This window comes from Cydia pomonella, chromosome 26, assembly GCF_033807575.1.
Source record: "Cydia pomonella isolate Wapato2018A chromosome 26, ilCydPomo1, whole genome shotgun sequence".
Classification (NCBI taxonomy): domain Eukaryota; kingdom Metazoa; phylum Arthropoda; class Insecta; order Lepidoptera; family Tortricidae; genus Cydia; species Cydia pomonella.
In genome coordinates this window covers 2,456,440-2,480,042 of record NC_084728.1, presented here as the reverse complement: position 1 = coordinate 2,480,042, position 23,603 = coordinate 2,456,440, and the positions used below count along the sequence as shown (strand labels likewise).

Here is a 23,603-nt window from a genome sequence, read left to right as displayed (position 1 = left end):
ATAATAACAAGGTTGCTTACAAAACTCCTAGGGTGTGCGACTTCGGCTATAACTTTGTGTTCCACCAGGATCCTCAGTTTCTCGGCAAGCCGACCCATCAGTGCATGCGGCACGCGGCGGGGGGGCCGCACTACTGGTTGAACTCCTGGCTGAATTCGCAACTCCAATAACTGTTAATCACCTCGTTTTGCTTTGGTTTGAAGTGGTCGTCGAACAATTCAATGATTTCGTCCAACTTCGTTTTCTCGTTAGTTTGCAGCACATTAAAATATAGTTCCTGCGCTTGCTGTCCGATGCAATTGAGAAGTATGGCAGCTTTTCTTGTTTCAGCTAGCCTTTCGAAGCCAGCGGCAATTAAAAATATGCGAAATGACTGTTTAAACCTCTGCCATTGCGGCCAACAGTTTCCTATGTCGTCTAGGTTTAAGCCCTGCGGCATTTTGTACTCGACCGCGCATGCCATGCTATCTACTTCGTTAGTTTCGTCATCAGACATTGTCGATTTTTCTTTTATTTTAACACAATTACCTTAATACTGAGATGTACCGGCCGGGGTCCGCAATGTGCCTTCTTAAGTTCTTATTTTAATCTCGTTAAATCTTCGTAATCGTTCTTCTCCGACTGCGCCATGTATTATTCTTGAATAAAACAACGTCTAGAGTCTTCAATGGTGGTGTATTTTATATAAATCCTTTACTTAAAAATATTAACATATTTTAGGAAAGGAGCGAGATGCAGTACGTGTAGCTGTCAATAGCGAAAAGTGTCGGGGTCAATGTCATAGCTGTCAGCGACTATTTTGTTAAGGCGGCGTCACACTCAATATATTAAGGTTGCTTTACACTCTGCTACACTTCCTGGTATCCGAAACGCATCTTTTTATACGCTAAACTATGTACTGAGTCAATATGTAATAGTGACACTATCTCATATCGCATGTAGTCCTGTACCCCTAGTGTAAGTAAATTCGATTTCCAAACGTGACGTACGCGTTTGCGTTTAGTCTCATTTTGTATTGGATTTCGAAAGAGCGCGCCAAGCGGGACGTTTTGGAACCTCAAAATCCTATACAAAATTAGACTTAACGCAAACGCGTTCGTCACGTTATGATGTCGATCAAAGTTACACTAGGGGTTTACAGCGCCACTACTAGGAAGCAGCTACATGTTTGCGGCGTTTGGCGTTGAAACCTTGGGGCCATGGGGGCCAAGTGCGCGTCGGCTTTTTAAAGATTTGTCGGCGCGCCTAATAGAGGCCTCGGGCGACCAGAGGGCTGGCCACTATTTCGCTCAGCGTATAAGTATCGCCATACAGCGGGGAAATACGGCCAGCCTTCTAGGCACCTTGCCCATTGACGGCGATTTGGGCCAAATTTTTTATCTTTAGTTTAAGTTGTTAGTAAGTTTTATTTTATTATGTATGTTTATTTCTTTGTTTTTGGATATTAAAATCATCTTATAATACACATCAACACACCATACAACCTATATGTTTTTCTACGTTACGATGGATAAGCATTGTCCCAACCCTCGAGCCCACTCTAAACCATAAGCAATCTATATCAACTAATAAACATAATACTAATAATATAACGTATAAAACTAGTAAACTCACACTTAGCCGCCACACTAAACATACAACACAATCGAAAAACATACAACTGCGATATAAGTACCCTACTATCACTTTCGCCTTACCTTTGGCCTTACACTCATTTCTTGCTATACACAGTCCTAGAGACCTATACCTAAAATATGTATCACTCTTACAAATTAAACGATTTAGGATACCCAATTCAGTTTCTACTAATACTACATAATGGACAGCACTTTATCGGCAATTCACGAAATAGATGATCTCTCGGTGGCACAAACTATGACATGTAAGTGTGAAGACTTAACTAAATATATTAAGTTCTCACTGACGGATCTCACTATCATTTCCCAAAACATTAGGAGTATTTATTGTAATTTAGATAACCTCATTACGACTCTGGCGCAGTTAGACTTCAATATTGACCTTATTATTCTTAGTGAATGCAGACTACACCCTGACAAACCTGTACCGTCAATAGAAAACTATTTACAATTCTCCACTACTAATCATCTTAATCAAAATGACGGGGTGGTCATTTATGTGAGAAATACACATAACATTCAAGTCAGAGAAATAAAACTAACACACGCGTCTTGCCTTGAAGTAACAATTTCGGATATGAACATTTTGGGTATCTATCGGTCACCTTCAATATATAATGCTGATGAATTCATAAATAGTTTAAATTCGCATCTTGAAACTATAATGACCTGCAAAAACCTAATAATAACTGGGGACATAAACATTAACCTCATTCATAAATCTACCGAGCAATGCTACGAGCGCACAAATCGACTTAATTATAATTTAAACATGTTAGCGATGCATGGTGCTTAACAGGACATCTTCTGCCAACCAGAGACAAAACATGTCTCGACCATATAATCATAAAAAGTGGTAAAAATAATTTAAATTTAAATGCCCTTGTCGTTGTATTACAAACAACCATCACAGACCATGCGATGATTCTGCTAAAATTGAATAGGGCTAATCCCTTTAAAACAAATCTCAAGACTATAACTACAACCAATTTTGATAAAGCACTAAGTTCACTTTCTGAATGCAACTTGGCTGAGCTATATAATATTTATGACCCTAATAAACTCGCTAATCTTATAATACATAATATTAAGTCATTTCTTACATCTAACACTATAACTACCCTTGTGCCCAGAAGCAGCCGCATTATTAAGCCCTGGATTACCCTCGGTATCCTCCGCTGTATTAGAAATAGAAACGCCATGCAGAGGAAGCTTCGCTCAGACCCCGATAATATTACACTCAAAATACCTATAAAAGATACCGCAATTTTCTTAATAACCTAATTAAAAAGCTAAAACGCAAATTTGATAAAGACAAGTTAATGAAAGCAAGTAAAAATTCAAAAACACTTTGGAGAGCTGTAAATGAAATAACACATAGAAAACCTGCCAGGAGTAGCAATAATGATCTATTAGAGAGTGAAGCAACTCCTCTGCTTGCCGTTAATGCTGTAAATCATTATTTCTCAGAAATTGGAAAATCTCTTGCCGAAAAAATTATAAATAGTTTTCAATTATCTCCTCATTCCTCTCCAATCTCATCTACTTACACACCTACTTCTTTTGTACTCTATGACACAGACCCAAACGAAGTCTTTATTATCCTTGCTAATCTAAAATCATCCAGTGCTCCTGGCTGGGATAGCATCCCCACTATGTTCTTAAAACAAGCTAGTGCTATTGTGGTTCCTTTACTTACCCTTTGAAGCAGGCCATAGTCACACCGGTTTATAAGAGTGGAGACAGAAGCGGTGTCTCGAATTATCGTCCTATTTCCGTCCTACCGGCCATATCAAAAGTAATAGAAAAACTAATAAACGACCGTCTGATAAATTACCTAAACAAATTTAATATATTATCTAAAAATCAGTATGGCTTTCGACGTGGCCTCTCGCCTGAGGATGCTGTTGCCGCACTTTCATCTGAAATAGTTAAAGTTGTAGACAAAAATAAAAAATGCGTAACTGTTTTTCTAGATCTTATGAAAGCCTTTGACACCGTTTCTGTCCCTGTTCTTATAAAATCTCTAGAAAAGATTGGCGTAAGAGGAATTCCGCTTCAGCTGCTGGGTAGTTATCTTCAGAACCGTATTCAAAAAGTTAAAATTGGAGACTACATTAGTGATGAATCGGTACTTAGATATGGGGTTCCACAGGGAAGCGTCTTGGGTCCCACCCTGTTCCTAGTGTATATCAACCAGCTCTGTAATCTACACATTGATAATGCATCTATCTTCTCTTATGCTGATGATACAGCAGTTGTGTTCTCGGGAAATACCTGGGAAGAGGCTCGACAAACAGCAGAATTAGGACTTTCCAAGATCGCCCATTGGCTGCAAAACAACCTGCTTACCCTAAACAGTAGTAAAACGAACTTCATGTGTTTTACAAAATACAATAGGACCCAACCCGACACAACATTTATGATAAAAATACATACCTGTAACAGTGCAATCAGCCCTAACTGTGCCTGCCCCTTTATACAAAAAGTAGAGTACACAAAATACCTTGGTATTATGATTGACCAAAGGCTAACATGGCATGTTCACACAGATGTCATCATGACCAGAACACGTAAACTAATATGGTTGTTTAAAAACCTAAGACACGCTGCCACAAAAACTATCTTAAATCAAATTTATGTTGCTCTGGCTCAATCAGTTCTCACATATTGTATACCGAACTGGGGTGGGGCCACAAAAACTAAATTCCTTGAACTCGAAAGGGCCCAGAGGGCACTGTTAAAGGTCATGTACTCAAAGCCGTTCACTTTTCCTACAACTGACCTTTATAAAATGTGTGACTTACTGACAGTAAGAAAACTTTACGTGTTAAATGTCATACTAAAGAAACAAATACCATGTACAAAAATGACCCTATCACTTCACGTAGAAAACCTAATGTAATTCCCGTAATTATCACCAACACAGCATATGCAAAAAGACAGTTTACTGCTCAATCTACAAGATTATATACACTATTTGCTATCATAGATAATATTATTTACAGACATTTCAGATACTCTCCCATACACACGGACACGCGCGCGTACTCACAGACACACACACACACACACACGCACATGCACACTCACACACGCACACATACACGCACACGCGCACACTCACACACATACACCCCCCCCCCTACTCCCCTCTTAAGTGAACTAAAAACCTGGCATCTTTACCCTGTAAATTTATTAATTTTCTTTTCTATTTGCTACTCAACTCATCATGTAGTATCATTTTCTGTTTTTTAAGTTAATCTGTATCGCCTTTGTTAGTTAAGATACTTTACTGCGGAAGAGCGGTGTCTCTTATCACAAGTATCTCTGAATACTTAAAAAGAGACATCTACCCTGTTATTGTAAAAATCATGTATGCTAACGAATAAATAAAATTTTATTTTTATTTATTATTTATTTATACCCGGGTCCAAAAGCATGCAACCATGTAGGTTTTCTTTTCCCTCTGCCCCTTTTCCCTTCGATCTTCCCTATATTATTCCTTTAACAATATATTTGTCATGTTTGTATACAAGTCCAAAGTAGGCGGTTTTATCTTTTCATTCTTTTTAGTACTGCTTGATTGGTGACTTTCAGTCTTTGTCTTTGCGTCCGCCTAAGCTCGAATAAAAAAGGGGAAAGGCCTGGAGATGCTGGTATTACAAGGATTCCGGAGACCGTGCGAAGAGTTTGCAGGAGAGCGGATTCTGGTTCCGAAGCAATAGCGGAGTATGCAACCGAGATAAATGCTAAGATGAGAGAGACGTGGTATGTTTGTGGTTTTCGTTAAATGTTTCTTCCGTCTAACAGTTGAGGTATATCTATATCTGTGGTTTTCATGAATCGTTTCTTCCCGTCAAATGTATCCATGTACCGTCTTTGTATATCCAATTTTTGTCATTCGGGTTCGGTGAAAGCGGGCCGAAAATGGACCGTTTATCTCTTGAATGTTCTTCCGTTTCTGACGTTTCCACTTCTGGCTCAGTTGGTGTTGGCTGGTTTGGTGTGTCGGACATTTTGTTTCTGAAACAATAAACTTAATTTGAACAGAAACATATTAAAAAAACCGGCCAAGAGCATGTCGGGCCACGCTCAGTGTAGGGTTCCGTAGTTACTCTTCCGTCACAATAAGCTAAACTGGAGCTTAAAGTATAGTAAATTGTTAACCAAGAGATGAAACGGTACCTTTCACGCGAGTTAAACAAATAGGCAAATTTGCATAATCAGTACCTAATTAGGTAAAGTAAGTCTTTTTACTATGAAGGTGGAACTTTTTGCGATAACTCAAAAACAGCTAAACTGATCATGTCCGCTATAGTTTTCATTTAATGTCTTTCTTAAGCTCTACTTCCACGATTTTTTTCATATATTTTGGACCTATGATTCAAAAGTTAGAGGGCGGGGACACAATTTTTTTTCTTTCGGTGCGATTACCTCCGAATATATTCACTTTATCAAAAAATGTTTGTTGAAGACCCCTATTAGTTTTAAAAGACCTTTCCAACGATACCCCACACTGTAGGGTATCCCCCACAAAAAAAAATTCACCCCCACTTTACAAGTAGGGTAGGTACCCTCAAAAAAATTAAATTTTTAGATTTTATTGTACGACTTTGTCGGCTTTATTGATTTATATATCCATGCCGAATTTCAGCTTTCTAGCACTAACGACCACGGAGCAAAGCCTCGGACAGACAGACAGACAGACAGACAGACAGACAGACAGACAGACGGTAGTTGACTATACGGAACCCTAACTAGTATAAGGTCAATATGCATATTGACCTTGCATATTGAATATTGGTCTTCTGCAGAAGACCGGGAATATTAAATTTATTGCGGAGAAAAGCATCATAGGACAAGAATTATTGTATTTGTCTACTAGGGTGTGTTTTAATGGCAGAGACTACATTAAGAGGGTGAGACGTAGAGAATTTTAACTTCGCCGAAATAAGCAACATCCTATGTCTACGTAGGTATACCCCATTTCATTTACCATAGCGGGATTCCAATTGAGAATTGGCGTAGGCACTAGTTTTTACGTAAGCGACTGCCATCTGACCTTCCAACCCAGAGGGTAAACTATTAGGCTTTATTGGGATAAGTCCGGTTTCCTCACCGACTGGTATTTATCAAATGATATTTCGTACATAAGTTCCGAAAAACTCATTGTTACGATCGGGGTTTGAACCCGCTACCTCTAAAGTCGCACGCTCTTACCGCTAGGCTACCAGCTCTTCCGCTGATGAAACGCTCAGTTACGAAACTTAAATTTAAATGTGACCTGTTCAAGCATAATGTACCCAATCATCGGTTATCGATATGAGCGATTTATTAATACTACGATACGATAAGTTACATTTTGCTTAAAACCGTCACAATTAATTAATACATTTTGGGACACCTTTTTCTCCTATAAGGATGAAAAGGTCTCGCGATCCTGACTAGAAATAACACAAAAGTTGCAAAAAAGGTCACATCAAAAAGTGGCAAAAAAAATTGCTTACCAGATTATTTCGCTTTTATTTAACACCTGAATTTATGTGTATTCTCCGCAATATATCCCAATAATACATGTATGAGCGCAATGACCGTTCTTATATAGGGACTTACCTTCAGTATGCACTAACCATAGGTGATCCTTAAGTCCTTGCATTAAGGTTTACGAACTGCCAGTTAACTGTGTGGAATGTATGGACTTCATTTTATCTGTGGTTTAAATACGTGTGGCTTATTATTACGTGTTTCATTTTTCCATGTCGTCATAACGGCGAGCCAGAGTTTGTGTACGAATTGCACGTAGCATCGAGGACTTTAAATGATGAACCACGAAGGGTTTAAGCTATACGGCCCGATTCATGAATGAATAATGATTAAGACACGAATGAATAATGATCGAAGAATGATTAAGACACGTTTAAGATCTTGGAAAGATCATTAAAAGATCTATAACTAAATGACATGTCAAAATTGACGTTTATTACAATAAGATCTATCTACGATATTTCTAACGTCAAAGTGACATTGGTTGCCCGAATCGAGCTGCTTCTGTCAATTATACGACATTTTTTTTATTAAAAAAACTGATTGGCTCTAGTCTAGGGTTGCCATACGTCCCGGTACGCCGGGACATGTCCCGGTTTGAAGCAAATTGTCCCGGTTCAAAAATCAGTACCTGGGCGACCGAGCTTTGCTCGGTTATAACTATTTATTCTAATATGGTGGTGTATAGGTGATAATCTTATCTACATTTTTTTACTAAATTAAACTTGTCTAAAACAATAAAAATTAAAAAATTATATATAAACTTGAACATATAAAAAAAAAACAAAAGTTAGTCACCGGGCGGGATTCGAACCCGTAACACTGGATGTTTCTTGCCGTCCGCGTCTTAACCCGCTGGACCAGACGGACAGTGGCCGGCAACACGAAAGTAGCGACCATATTTTGCGTCGAAAGAAAAACGCATGAAAACTCGAAAACACGCGTTTTCCCAAACATAAGACTAATCTAGATCGATTGTTTACCCCCAAAAACTCTCATATACCAAATTTCAGCAAAATCGTTAGAGCCGTTTCCGAGATCCCGGAAATATAATTATATAATATATACAAGAATTGCTCGTTTAAAGGAAGAATTGCTCGTTTAAAGGTATAAGATAGTTATTTAATAGAGGGCTGGACTCGGTAAACAGTAATATACCTACAATAAACGCGACTAACTAGCTAGGCTAATCGTACGTGGATAGAACGACGTAAGCTGACACTTGTCCGTTCACGTTTTACGAATTTACGTCAACAGTGTCAACACATTTCGGGATTTTTTTTAATGTCCCGGTCAGAGTCCCCACACTTATGTCCCTACTCTAGTCACACGTCACACCTAATGGAAGTGAACACACAAACGATATCTAAATGAGAACTTATCGTTATCGTATTTCTTTCTTCGAATCGGGCCGTTGGTTATTTAGTCCTAAGAATTAATGTTCAGTTTGAAACGTTTTTTGTAAAAAAAAAAATTTATATTAACTTTTATTTCTAACTGTCTGCGTAGCTAACGTGCCAATCGTTAACGCGCTGGCGTAGCGTAGTTATCTCTCTCTATCACTCTTTCTTATTAGTGCGATAGTGGCAGTTCCGTTTCGTTCGCTACTTAAAGCTGCCCACTGATTAACAGTCCGCCGGACGGTATCGGCCTGTCAGTTAGAACAAAAAGTTGACAGTTCCGAACAACTGACAGTTAATCAGTGCCATCAGTGGGCCCGTTTAAGGGCTCCTCTACTCCTCTACACGATGGCCCATCGTACGCCAGTCTAAGGGACGCAGCTATGCAGTAGAATGAGATAGCAATATCACTTGCTCCCTCTAACGCATAAATGCGTCCCTTGGACTGGCCTTCGCTAGGCCATCGTGTAGAGGAGCCATAACGATTGGCTACGCGCCCTGTTAGTACTTTTCTTTCAACAGGCAGCTATCGAGAATTCGAGACAATTCTAATAAACCCAAACACAATTAGCTTGCGTTTTATAAGGAGTTCCTATGGCCACCTCCTGTGTCCATCATCAGATCAGCTGGATGGTACCATAATATTGCACTGTCACCCAACTTGCATATGTATGTGAAGTTTCAGCCCAATCGAATTATGGGAAGTGGGTCTAATTTAGCTTGCAAGATTTGACCCAAGCAATTGTATTACAAATGAACAAATATTGCAAGTTAAATAAAAGCTTGCAATAAAATAAATATATGGGGACAATCATTCAAATTTTGTCCTAATCTCAAACTAAGCTTCGCTTAGTCTACGATCTGTCTGATCTTACGATCGGCCGCCGACATAATATATTTTGTCCTAACCTCAAACTAAGCTTCGGTTAGTCTACGATCTGTCTGATCTGGGTGCGTCATGAAATGTATACGCACTTTTGGTATAATTTTACTTTACAAACGTTCATAACGTATAATAACGTTAAGTATAATGTACGAATTGTCTATTTTCAAAAAGTATAAGCTCATAATGATATAACATACATAAAATATATCATTGTTTCACCTAAGGAGCATAAGAAATAATTCCGTTTGAAATAATCTACATTTAGTATACATATCAAAATGTCGAATAACATTTTAAATAATATTTGAATATAAAGCAGCAGAGCGTGTAGATAATGTCACGGAAGAGTATTGTTTGACAGGAGTATAGATAGGTGCGACGACGAGCGAAGCGAGGAGGAGCGTGTTAGGTGAACTGCGAGCTAATTGAACTGACTTTTATTTTTGGAGAATTGTAAGGCGTTTATTAGTATGTTACTTTTTTAGCTTATTATTGGTAATGTTTGTTATATATTTTTAAAGTTATATTAATTCAACATTATATTACATGAATTTTATCATAAATGATAGTATACTTACAGGATGTTATTGATTATGAAATTATAATTTTCGTTGTTATTCGTTATACTCGTTATTCTTAGTGAATGTTATACTTTTAAATATTATACTATTAGAGTTTATATGTTCTATGGAATATACCATAAGTACGTATACGTTTCATTACTTACCCGTCTGATCTTACGATCGGCCGCCGACATAATAAAATAATAAGTTTTCGGCAAAAAAAAATCATTTTTGGTACAGCTTTTATTGCTGACTGTACTTTTTTTCCACAGGCAACTAATACTCATCGAGACGATTCTAAAAACCCCAAAGGCAATTAGGTTGCGTTGTTTTATCACAGAGTTCCTATGGCCTCCTCCTGTCTCCATCATCAGATCAGCTCGATGGTACCATAACATTGCATTGTCACCCGACTTACGTATGTATTTAAATTTTCAGCTTCATCGGAAACCAGGAAGTGGGTCAAATTTAACTTGCAAGATTTGACCCGTACAGTCAACCAATTTGAATCCTAGGCCACTATAGAACCTTGTCGCTTTAACTACTAGATACTTGACACGCATCACTCAATAAGCACTGTCGTAGAAGTCATTATGGCATGGTTCTATAGTGGCCTAGGAATCAAATTGGTTGACTGTACATACATAGGTAAGGTACATTGCAAGTTAAATAAAAGCTTGTAAAAATCGGCCAAGAGCATGTCGGGCCATTCTCAGGGTAGGGTTTCGTAGTTACCATTCTGTCAAAATAGGTCAAACGGGGGCTATTAGTAGGTATCATGTACATTAAAAGCATAAGGGAGTACCTTTGCAGCGCTTTGTACGTCTTTTTACTAAGATAAGTAGATTTTTGGCAATAACTCAAAAACGTCTGGAGTCCAGACGTTTTTGAAAACTATAGCGAACATGATCGGTCCAGACTCGTCTGGACTGATCATGTTCGCTATAGTTTTCATTGAAAGTATTTATTAAGCTTTTGTTTCACGATTATTATTATTTTTTCATATTTTTGGACCCGTGGTTCAAAAGTTAGAGGGGGGGGGGGCACATATTTTTTTTCTTTCGGAGCGTTTACTTCCGAAAATATTAACTTTATCAAATAATGGTTTGTGGAGACCCTTGTTCGTTTTAAAAGACCTATGCAGCGTAAAAAAGATGGTATGGTATGGTGGACTGTATGAATAAAAGGGAGGAATATACCTTTGCTATTGTTTTAATAAATATTTACAATAAATAGAAAATCACATCAACGACACAACCAAATCAGTATAAAAAAGTAACCTGAAGTAATCAGAATGACAAATACTTTTTTGAGTCAATTTTTAATTTGAATTTATAATAGACAAATAAGAAAAATAAGCCTGATACTGCAAAGAGTGTGCAACACAGCGATACCTCACAATATTGGGTCAATGCAAAAAAAAAAATGAAAAAATCATTTTGTCTGGGACGTATCTTTTTTTTAAGTTTTAATTTTACCGTTCTATTGCATTGCATGATTTATGTGTCCATGGCGAATTGCAGCTTTCTGGCACTAACGATCACGGAGCAAAGCCTCGGACAGATGGATATGGGGAATTTATTAAGGGTTTTTTTTTTTTATTCGGAAAAGGTTAGTATTTGACCACAATCTCATCAGTACCCCTAGTGTAAATTTAGCCGATAGCGAAAAGTGACGTACGCGTTTGCGTTAAGTCTCATTTTGTATGGGTTTTTGAACAGCGCGCCAAGCGGGACGTTTTGGAAAGTCAAAAATCTCATACAAAATGACACTTAACGCAAACGCGTACGTCACGTTTCGCTGTCGAAAATATTTACACTAGGGGTACTGATGGTAAAATATAAAAACTTACCTAAAAGATATCCATTCACTCTCGATTTAAAAAGATCCAATTTTTAGGTACGAGTACATGTTTGTTTATAGATTGACAATAGTTATTTACGTTACAAGTGCAGAAAATAGGAAATTCGCAACGAGTGGTGATAAATTATAACACGACCGAAGGGAGTGTTTTAAATCGACACGAATTGCGAATTACCTATTCGCACGTGTATCGTACAACGTTTTACAGTACATATGGCTCTTTAAAGTTTCGACATAGCACGGAAAGTGCTCATTCCCGCACGCGTGCGGGAAAGTAGCACCATATGTACTGTAAATTAAATTATCTCCCTAACTCAAATGGTAAAACATTTACATCTGAGCGGTAGCTCCTGGACCTACGTTCCAAATTTGTATGGCATCAACAGAGTCTCATCTTCTTCCTCGCGTTGTCCCGCCATTTTTGCCACGGCTCATGGGAGCCTGGGGTCCGCTTGACAACTAATTCCCAGAATTGGTGTAGGCACTAGTTTTTACGAAAGCGACCGCCATCTGACCTTCCAACCCACGGGGTAAACTAGGCCTTATTGGGACTAGTCTGGTTTCCTGACGATGTTTTCCTTCACCGAAAAGCGACTGGTAAATATCAATGATATTTCGTACATAAGTTCCTAAAAACCCATTAGAGCTAAAGGTCGGTTTATGATATATTTGCGTACTTTTTCTCTACAAAAAACTATCACCAGAAAGAATAGTTCCGGGAAATATTTCAGCATTGTTTCCGAGACAGATCGTTTAAAGAAAACGCCGGCCCGCTGAGTCACAAAATCTTAAAGGGAGGTCATGACATGAGATCATTCAAATATAGCAGGAAAATTGTTTAAATATCATGAAATGTTTAAGTGTCATACAAAATGACACTTAACGCAAACGCGTACGTCACGTTTCGCTGTCGAAAATATTTACACTAGGGGTACTGATGGTAAAATATAAAAACTTACCTAAAAGATATCCATTCACTCTCGATTTAAAAAGATCCAATTTTTAGGTACGAGTACATGTTTGTTTATAGATTGACAATAGTTATTTACGATACAAGTGCAGAAAATAGGAAATTCGCAACGAGTGGTGATAAATTATAACACGACCGAAGGGAGTGTTTTAAATCGACACGAATTGCGAATTACCTATTCGCACGTGTATCGTACAACGTTTTACAGTACATATGGCTCTTTAAAGTTTCGACATAGCACGGAAAGTGCTCATTCCCGCACGCGTGCGGGAAAGTAGCACCATATGTACTGTAAATTAAATTATCTCCCTAACTCAAATGGTAAAACATTTACATCTGAGCGGTAGCTCCTGGACCTACGTTCCAAATTTGTATGGCATCAACAGAGTCTCATCTTCTTCCTCGCGTTGTCCCGCCATTTTTGCCACGGCTCATGGGAGCCTGGGGTCCGCTTGACAACTAATTCCCAGAATTGGTGTAGGCACTAGTTTTTACGAAAGCGACCGCCATCTGACCTTCCAACCCACGGGGTAAACTAGGCCTTATTGGGACTAGTCCGGATTCCTGACGATGTTTTCCTTCACCGAAAAGCGACTGGTAAATATCAATGATATTTCGTACATAAGTTCCTAAAAACCCATTAGAGCTAAAGGTCGGTTTATGATATATTTGCGTACTTTTTCTCTACAAAAAACTATCACCAGAAAGAATAGTTCCGGGAAATATTTCAGCATTGTTTCCGAGACAGATCGTTTAAAGAAAACGCCGGCCCGCTGAGTCACAAAATCTTAAAGGGAGGTCATGACATGAGATCATTCAAATATAGCAGGAAAATTGTTTAAATATCATGAAGATATACGTAATTGGACATTGGAATTCAAGACAAGCCCACCGTCTCCGAAAATAAAATAAAAAACTCTGAAAATGTGGCCACGTCATTTAGCAAAAATAATGTAAAAAAAATCAGCTGTTTTTGCATTATGGGATTTATGGGTGACTAATTATTGCGAAATGTTTTGAGATTCGTGTTATCCGTTAAAAATCTCCCATTGGAGTAAACTGTATTTAAAAATGTATATGTATCTTGCATTTAAAAACATGAAACTTTATAAAAAATAACCATGTTGCTTTCTTTATATATGTTTTATCTTTACACAATGATACATATATATATAACTAGTACTGTGTAGCTAAAAAATTTCGTTAACGCGACAAGAAACGAAATTATTCACGATTTCTTTAAAAAATATGAAAAATGCTGGATAGAAAAACAAATAAAAAAAAACGAACAACAAAACAAAAACCATGTGGAGCATAATAAATAACATCACGCGAAAAAATAACGAACGACGATACAAAAACATGTATTTACAAATTGACGAGAGAATTTTAGAATCGCCCCAATCGGTTCGGTCCATGGGGTCTAATTCCCTAAATGTCTGTTTCCACGAATGTCTATTTCCACGTATGTCTATTTTCCTGATCGTCTAGTTCCACGAGTGTCTATTTCCCTGCTTGTAAATGTAATTTAAATTTCTAAATTAATACCAATTTTAAAACCAGGTGGTAGGGCAACAAATCCGAATCAATACCGTCCCATCGCACTACTACCGGCTGTTTCAATTTTTTTCGAAAAAGCAATGTCCAATCGTGTATATAGGTTCCTCGAAAAATACAAAATATTAGATAAAAATCAGCACAGATTCAGAAAACATCACTCAACAACTTTTGCAATAATTAAATACATTAGAAATTTTTTATAGCACATTGATGATAAGAAATACAGTATTGGAATACTTTTGTATATGACCAAAGCATACGATAAAGTGTCCCACGAAATACTCCACGCTAAATTAAATTATAACAAAAGAGATGTACAATCTCTTTTGTTTCTTTTATCACTTAATGTTCCCGCTTATTTCCATATTCGTTCCATTTCCGTCTGTAAGCGTTCCAATCTTGATCAGTGCCTTGATTGCCATGAGGTTTCTCATTTACTATATCCTGTTTTCCTCTGATTAGGTTTCTTCGCTCAGTTTCCAAGTTGGCACCTGTTATAGACTCTTGTACATCTCTTTTCTCTCTTTTCGCACTTTGTGTATTCCGTGTAGTATTGTACTCGTTCCACTTATTTCCATATTCGTTCCATTTCTGCCTGTAAGTTTTCCAATCTTTGTCATTTCCTTTATTTCCAAGAGGTTTTTCGTTGAATATAATTAGTTTTTCTTCATTTTTTGTAGAAACTTGTACATCTCTTTTGTTTCTTTTATCACTTAATGTTCCTGCTTCTTGCCTAACATGGTGCGCGTCCCACTTATTTCCATATTCGTTCCATTTCTGTCTGTAAGCGTTCCAATCTTGATCAGTGCCTTGATTGCCATGAGGTTTCTCATTTACTATATCTTGTTTTCCTCTGATTAGGTTTCTTCGCTCAGTTTCTAAGTTGGCATCTGTTGTAGACTCTTGTACATCTCTTTTCTCTCTTTTCTCACTCTGTGTATTCCGTGTAGTATGGTACTCGTTCCACTTATTTCCATATTCGTTCCATTTCTGCCTGTAAGTTTTCCAATCTTTGTCATTTCCTTTATTTCCACGAGGTTTTTCTTTAAATATAATTAGTTTTTCTTCATCTTTTGTAGAAACTTGTACATATCTTTTGTTTCTTTTATCACTTAATTTTCCCGCTTCTTGCCTAGCATGGTGCGCGTCCCACTTATTTCCATATTCGTTCCATTTCTGTCTGTAAGCGTTCCAATCTTGATCAGTGCCTTGATTGCCATGAGGTTTCTCATTTACTATATCTTGTTTTCCTCTGATTAGGTTTCTTTGCTCAGTTTCCAAGTTGGCATCTGATGTAGACTCTTGTACATCTCTTTTCTCTCTTTTCTCACTCTGTGTATTTCGTCTAGTATGGTACTCATTCCACTTATTTCCATATACGTTCCATTTCTGCCTGTAAGTGTTCCAATCTTTGTCATTTCCTTTATTTCCACGAGATTTTTCGTTTAATATAATTTGCTTTTCCTCATCTGTTGTAGAATCTTGTACATCTCTTTTGTTTCTTTTATCACTTAATGTTCCTACTTCTTGCCTAGCATGGTGCGCGTCCCACTTCATTCCATATTCGTTCCATTTCTGTCTGTAAGCGTTCCAATCTTGATCAGTACCTTGATTTCTATGAGGTTTCTCATTGATTATATCTTGTTTTTCTCTGATTAGTTTTCTTCGCTCAGTTTCCAAGTTTTTAGAAACTCCATCTGCTGCAGTCGTGTCTTGAGCATCTTTTTTGACGTTGAATTCAGAACAAAATGTTACTGCTACGAAGCAGAGGATGATGCAGATATACGCCTTCATCTGAAATCAACATTATTGTTTCTTATCAATATTGTTTTAGGTAAATAAGAATGAAGTCATTAAATATGACATAGTTCTTGGCAAAAAATATCATTTTTGGTTCAAGCTTCTGTCACTGACTGCACTTTTCTTACGACAATTCTAAAAACCTAAACACAATTAGGCTGCGTTGTTTCATCACAAAGTTCCTATTGCCACCTGCTGTCTCCATCATCAGATCAGCTCAATGGTACCATAATCTATGGGCGACTAATTGCCTGAAATAAAGATTTTCATTCATTCATTCATAATATTGCATTGTCACCCAACTTACATAATTATGTATGCAAATTTTCAGCTCAATCGGAAATCCCACACTAACCATCACACTAACAAACTTTTTTTTTTATTAGGAAAAGGTATAAGCATTTGACCACAATCTCACCTGATGGTAAATGCCGATGCAGTCTAGGATGGAACACGCTTACCTAAAAGATGTCTATCCACTCTCGATTTAAAAATATCCAAATTATAGTGGACTGGGAATAGATTTGCAGGAAGTGAATTCCACTCCTTAGCCGTTGGCATGATAAAGCTGGATGCGTAGCGTTTAGTGCGAATCAGCGGCAGAGTAACGACGTAAGGAACGCAAGTCCGCGTCTAATGCCACGGTGGCAGAACGGAGATGGGGGGATTAGATTATGTAATCCCATCGCACCCTCCCCGAAATGTATCCGGACTGTAGAATACCGATAAACATGCTACCTTTCTACGGTGTTCTAGGCTCTGCAGTCTAGCCTCTACCAATCTCGCATCTCCAATAAGCTTCCTAGCGCGTTTGTCTATTGAATCTAAGGCGGCTAGCTGATACTTGACTTACTTCCCTATTACGATTTTATGAAAAACTTGAATGATGAGTTATCGCATTTGAACTTCGCACCGGTCACGTAGGCATTTGCCGTGTCGTGATGAGTGTTCGCAGTAGCCACGTTATCTGACATTTATAAATAGAAATCTAATAAAAACACAATATAAGATCAAGGTTATGACTCGATTAGAGGAATTATAATTATATTTACATACATACATAAATATATATTTGGAAACAATCTTACACAGATCGACCTAGTATTGGTTGAGACTCGAGTCCTTTGAGTCCTCTGCTTTAAGACTCGACTCATTTTTTCAGACTCTCATAATAAGATGAAACTCTAGTTCTTTTCAACTTATTAGAGACTCTAGTCTATTGTAGAGTACAAATAACTTCGAAATGCGTTGTCTTTATGTAAAATTCATGGATGTACATAACATAAATCATATAATAACGCCTATTTACTTTACTGTTGTTTAGGTAAAACCTATTAAATTGTTGACTGAATCTTATCCGGAAACTCGAGTCCTTTTGAGTTGCGCTCAAAAAAGACTCAATAAGGGAAAGAAGTTTTTTAAATTCTGAGACTCGGAAAAACAAGTCGAGTTCTTCAATTTGGACTCAAAATACTCGAGTTGCAACCAACACTAGATCGACCTAGCCCCGAACTAAGCAAAGCTTGTACTATGGGTCCTAGGCGACGCGACGATATACATACGTATACGTACAGCGTGTCCCTAGCCATTGGACAAAGCCGAAATGTACATATGCATTAGGGTATTTAGAACCGGTGTACAAAGTATCATAACAGCCGGTGTAGCGGTTTCGAAGAAATTAACAAATTATCAATTTTTACTTGGGAGCAACCTGTATGTGTTAGTAGCTCCTAAGGTAATATCCTCAAAGAATAGTATGGAACCTTCTTCAACCTTTTTGACTATCTTTTTTATTTATGACACTAATAACTTTTGACTTTTGAAAAATGTCATCATTATCAAATATTTCGAACAGATTGTCAAAAACCATGCCAAAGATTAACACAGTGTGTTTCTTTTGGTTGTCGATTATTGCAAATAACTTTTGTTCGAAATATTTATTTTTTTATCTCTTGTTCTAATTAAATAAATATTAACGTCAGAGCATTCCTGAGAAGTAACCCTACGTGGGGTTTCAGGGTTTGTCCAATGGCTAAGGTCACCCTGTATAGATAAATACATACTTATATACATAGAAAACACCTGTGTTCATCACACAAATAAATGCCCTTACCGGGATTCAAACCCGGGACCATCGGCTTTGTAGGCAGGGTCACTACCCACTAGGCCAGGTCGGTCGTCAATACATTTATTTGTAATATTGTTAAATGACACGCACCTAGTTATAGCGTAAATACCCTGTTTTTCCTAAATAAATTGTTGAGTACTCAAGTGACTTACGTCGTATTTACCACGCCTCACATTGCACGTCTCGGTGTAGAGAGGTGGGTCAAACATATTTTATGAAAAACGTCTCTTCTCTGGGCAATACCATAAAAGTTAACGACTCTGGTACTATATAAATCCCGTTTTTAGGGTTCCGTAGCAAAATGCCAAAAAACGGAACCCTTATGGATTCGTCATGTCTGTCTGTCTGTCCGTCCGTATGTCGCAGCCACTTTTGCCCGAAACTAGAAGAACTTGGTAAGTAGATGTATTCTGTGGACCGCATTAAGATTTTCACACAAAAATAGAAAAAATTAAACAATAAATTTTGGGGGTTCCCCATTCGTAGAACTGAAAGTAAAAAAAAAATATTTCATCAAACCCATGTTTGGGGTATCTATGGACAGGTCTTCAAAAATGATAATGAGGATTCTAATATCATTTTTTTCTAAACTGAATAGTTTGCGCGATAGACACTTCCAAAGTGGTAAAATGTGTGTGCCCCCCCCCCCCCCCTCCCCCCGTAACTTCAAAAATAAGATACTGTTAAAACAAAAAAATATATATGATGTACCATGCAAACCTCCACCGAAAATTGGTTTGAACGAGATCTAGTAAGTAGTCTTTTTTTAATATGTCATAAATGGTATCCTTCATGCGCGAGTCCGACTCGCACTTGTCCGCTTTTTTCTTATTTGAGTCTCAAGTAGCTAAAAAAACATTTATTTCAGACAAACATTAAAAACCTATAACACTAAGGGCCTTATAGCGGCAACAGAAATCAACTATCTTGGTTCATGAGATACAGCCTGGTGACAGACGGCCGTCCGGACAGCAAAGTCTTAGTAATAGGGTCCCCTTTTACCCTGGTGGTCACAAAATTTGCGATAATATAGAGGCGTCTTTAAAACAAGCATACTTTTCATAATTTGTCCGCGTGTTTACGTCTTCAGGCAATCTGGAGCTTTCCAAGGATTCCCATACATTCTCCATCGAAATTTTATATTATTATATCATGTTTTGACCATTACAAAATAAGCTATGCCTAAACTTTTTTATTTTAAGCTTTATTTTATATTTAATCGTTTGAAAACCTAGTAACAGAACTTAGTAACCGACTAGGCAGAGGTAATACTTACAATGGATATCCACTCCTATTTTCTTTCAAAACGCTGACATTTTTATATTACCAACAAAAATTACATTTTATTTATGAACAGCATTAATACGGCCACAAACTTCAAGTTATCACTAACAATTGACGAATAGAACTAGAAAATGTCAGTATATATGTATTAATTAGGCTAATGTTTGCCTATTAGGAAATTGTTTATCTTTAAGTAACCTTTGGCTCCATATTATACTGGACAACTATAATTATTATCAACCTTAATACAAAGGAAATAATGTTTAAATGTGCTTGCAGTTTGTATGAGTGTATAGGTTAATGTACTTAAAACGTCATAATTTCTGTTACAAAGATTTTGACTGATAAAATGTAATAGAAAGCTTTTAATAAAAAAGATTGCCATGATTTGAAAGCTTGTTTTATACTGATTGATTATAACGCAATATAATTTAGATTTTATTTACTACTAGTTTACTTTGGGAATTTTGGGATAGCCGTTAGACGCGAATACCCGGCTGGATTGTGAAAAATTATACTTTATAAAAGGGAGTATAAATCAGTGTCTCTTGAATAAAGTAGGTACAATTATTTATTTGTATGGACCTACTTTATTAGAACGTTATTTTATCACCAGCATTTAGTTCTCCAACAAGTCTGTACTTACTTCAGCTACCCTTTAAACTTAGGGTACTTTTCAGTGATACGCTAATTTTTTACTGTTATCCAACGTACAGTTGCAATTGTGACAGTCCAATACACATAAATTATATATCGTAATAAATATAAAAGACTCAGCTTTTGTTTTTGTATAAGATTCAATCAATGGAAAAAAGAAAAATAAGGAAATAGGTGTCAAAACCCCCTTCAACAGGTCGCGTATTTTTCGCATGTTTTTTTTTTGTAACATTTCTCCGAATATTACAAAGAATTATCCAAAACTGAGACAGCAAATCACGTTAAATTATCTATATATCTTACAACCCATATATATGTTACTGTAAAAGCCCGAAGTACGGTAAAACCTAGGATATACCGGTAAGACCTAGGTTTTACCGATGCCGATCGGTAAAAGCCCGAAATGTGAAATAATTATTGTTCACTTCGGGGTTTTACCGACATGGATTTGGTAAATCCTAGGTCTTACCACGGCGACTGGTAAAGGTTGAATCATGTACTGGTTCTTGACATTATTATATGAAAATCTTGTATCAGTGTAAGGGGCGTTACATGTATCGCCATTTAGAGTGATGCTTCGTATTGTTTCGGCTATTTTACTAGTCATATAGATCTAGGTCTTTCGGTTTTGCTGAAGGTGAGAGTGAACTCTATTCACTGCAGATTCGAACGCCGTGAGCAGGTATGTAGAAGTCCTGAGAGCAGAGTAATGTACAGTGTGTCACATACCCTCTGTAAGCAATATGCCCAGTTGGTGGGAATTTTCGGGCTGTAGCTAGCCGCTGTAATGGGTAACAGAAACGCGTTCCGTATGTGCTTCGCTTTCCAGATGACTAGGGTGCACTGCATAATGCAGAGATTATCATATCGCGAGCGATTGGCATCTTAACTAGGTACCAAGGTTTAGGTATAGTTTACAGTAAAAACAAATTAGGTATCTATTAATAGTTCTCGCTTGTTGAAGCGATCAAATGTCACCCAGACGCTTTCAATTAAATCAATCTATTTTGAGGATGCTGTTGCGGCTGCGGAAGCACTGCAGCGCATCCGGCATGTTCGCTGAGACGCGAGTAGATGACTTTTTTGCCATTAGGCGGAAAAGAATCGCCTCCATGCTGAGACTGGTGCGCGGCAGCAGCAACAGTCTACTCAAGGTGTTGGCCGAACGCGTCGACTGCCCCGTTATAAAGTTTTGGGTGGAGGTGGCAATTGGGAGAGCGAAATAGAGTATGGCAAACTGCGCCCCTACTCTCCACACATCTTAGTTTTTAGTTATAAGTTCTTATTTTTATTTTTCTCTTAGTAGGTACCTAATTAGCATAGTTTTAAGTTTATACTAATAGTCGTTATGGATCAATAATCTGAAATAAACGGTTTCTTTTGTTTTTTTTTATACCCAGGGTACGACACGAAACTTAAATACGTCCTTTTCTACATATTAAAGGTTGTGCTAAACTATTTCTATTATACCTAACATTTTATTCTGTAAGAAAAGGAGACACTTGACCTGTCCGACGCGTCGCGTGTGATGTCACGGCGCGAAGCTCATGAATGCGCCCGCACAGGACCGTACCCTAAAGGCAGCAGTGCATCAGCGCCAGAGTACTCTGAACGTACCGCACGAAAGAAAAGTACGGTAAGCGATAAAAACTTGTACAAACAATGTTTTTTGTTTCCAAAAAAATACTAAATCGTTCTTTTCTTCCGATTTACATAAACCAAAATTCAAGTGTCAAGTTTAGTTTCCAAGATTAAGTTTTATAAAAGCTTGTAAAAACTCAAGTATCCGAAGAACACATGTACAAAGAAACAACTTGTACAAGGCCATGCTCCGAACAACGTCCACGTACAGGCGCCGACAAGGGGCTTTCGGCCCACCCACGTTTGGTAATAGCCGGCTAAGGGCTGAGGCAGCACCCACGATTCGGGGCGCTAACCTGAGGAAATACTGTTCAAAATTCCACCTCCAGTCATAAACATGACCCAGGTACTTCATGTGTGAATTGACCGGAATCCTCTCACCTGCAACAGCTATAGTTAAGTCCTCAGGTAGCGCCCTTCCAGGTCCCCCGAAGACAATTGCTTCAGTCTTCGGGAGGGACACATTCAATACTAGGCGTTCGATGCGACCCACTGACATCTCTGTCCCTACCGCCGCTCTTATCTTCCATGTGCCTTCCCGGCACAACCACCATGGTGTCGTCAGCATCGCAGATGGTGATCATGCAGGGAAGCTTTAGCGGCGCGGTTTCTTTGTTCTGACCGGCCGTACCAATAGTTCCTAGGGACGCAGAGGCCTCCTTTCGCATCCACAACAGCTGTCCACGGCGCTTAAAGACGTTCCTGACTAACCAGGAGCGGCCCTTGGTACGACCAACTAGCATGACAGGGGAGCACCAACATACCACAGAACCAGACAGGCTTATTTCTCTCCCTTAGAACCACTACCATGACCCACGCTTGGCAAAAGGTTTTTTACTTAAAATAAAATGATTTAATTGTAAGCATATGGGTGTCATTTGATCACACAGCCATAGCCGCTTCAACAGGCGAGAACTATTCATAGATACCTAATTTGTTTTTACTGTAAACTATACCTAAACCTTGGTACCTAGTCAAGATGCCAATCGTTCGCGATATGATAATCTCTGTATTATGCAGTGCACCCTAGTCATATGGAAAACAAAGCACATACGGAACGCGTTTCTGTTACCCATTACAGCGGCTAGCTACAGCCCGAAAATTCCCACCAACTGGGCATATTGCTTACAAAGGGTATGTGACACACTGTACATTACTCTGCTCTCAGGACTGCTACATCCCTACTCACGGCGTTCGAATTTGCAGTGAGTAGAGTTCACTCTCACCTTCAGCAAAACCGAAAGACCTAGATCTATATGACTAGTAAAATAGCCGAAACAATACGAAGCATCACTCTAAATGGCGATACATGTAACGCCCCTTACACTGATACAAGATTTTTATCTAATAATGACAAGAACTAGTGGATGATTCAACCTTTACCGGTCGACGTGGCTTACCACGTCGACCGGTCTACTAGGTCTTAACCTAGGATTTACCATATCCATGTAGGTAAAAGCCCGAAGTGAACAATAATTATTTCACATTTCGGGCTTTTACCGATCGGCATCGGTAAAACCTAGGTCTTACCGGTATATCCTAGGTTTTACCGTACTTCGGGCTTTTACAGTAACATATATATAAATAATAAGGGATTTGTACCTATAGCTTTTTTATCAGTAAAAACCTTTGACACAGAACTTATGACCTGACTAAGTATGATATAA

At 38.0% G+C, this 23,603-nt stretch overlaps 2 protein-coding genes across 2 annotated transcripts in view; one reads left to right on the top strand and one right to left on the bottom strand.

Moving 5' to 3' along the window:
- The window catches only part of LOC133531850 (uncharacterized), a 118,823-nt gene that overhangs the window by 51,948 nt on the left and 43,272 nt on the right, over window positions 1–23,603 (top strand). The gene's annotated exons all lie outside the window — the stretch shown is intronic.
- LOC133532159 (bifunctional endo-1,4-beta-xylanase XylA-like) lies at window positions 12,896–20,065 on the bottom strand. The gene is made up of 2 exons (XM_061870703.1): window positions 19,631–20,065; window positions 12,896–16,220 (listed from the first exon to the last, which is right to left on the bottom strand). Exon 2 carries the CDS (start codon window positions 16,218–16,220, stop codon window positions 14,769–14,771), a length of 1,452 nt encoding a protein of 483 aa, XP_061726687.1. The 5' UTR covers window positions 19,631–20,065; the 3' UTR covers window positions 12,896–14,768.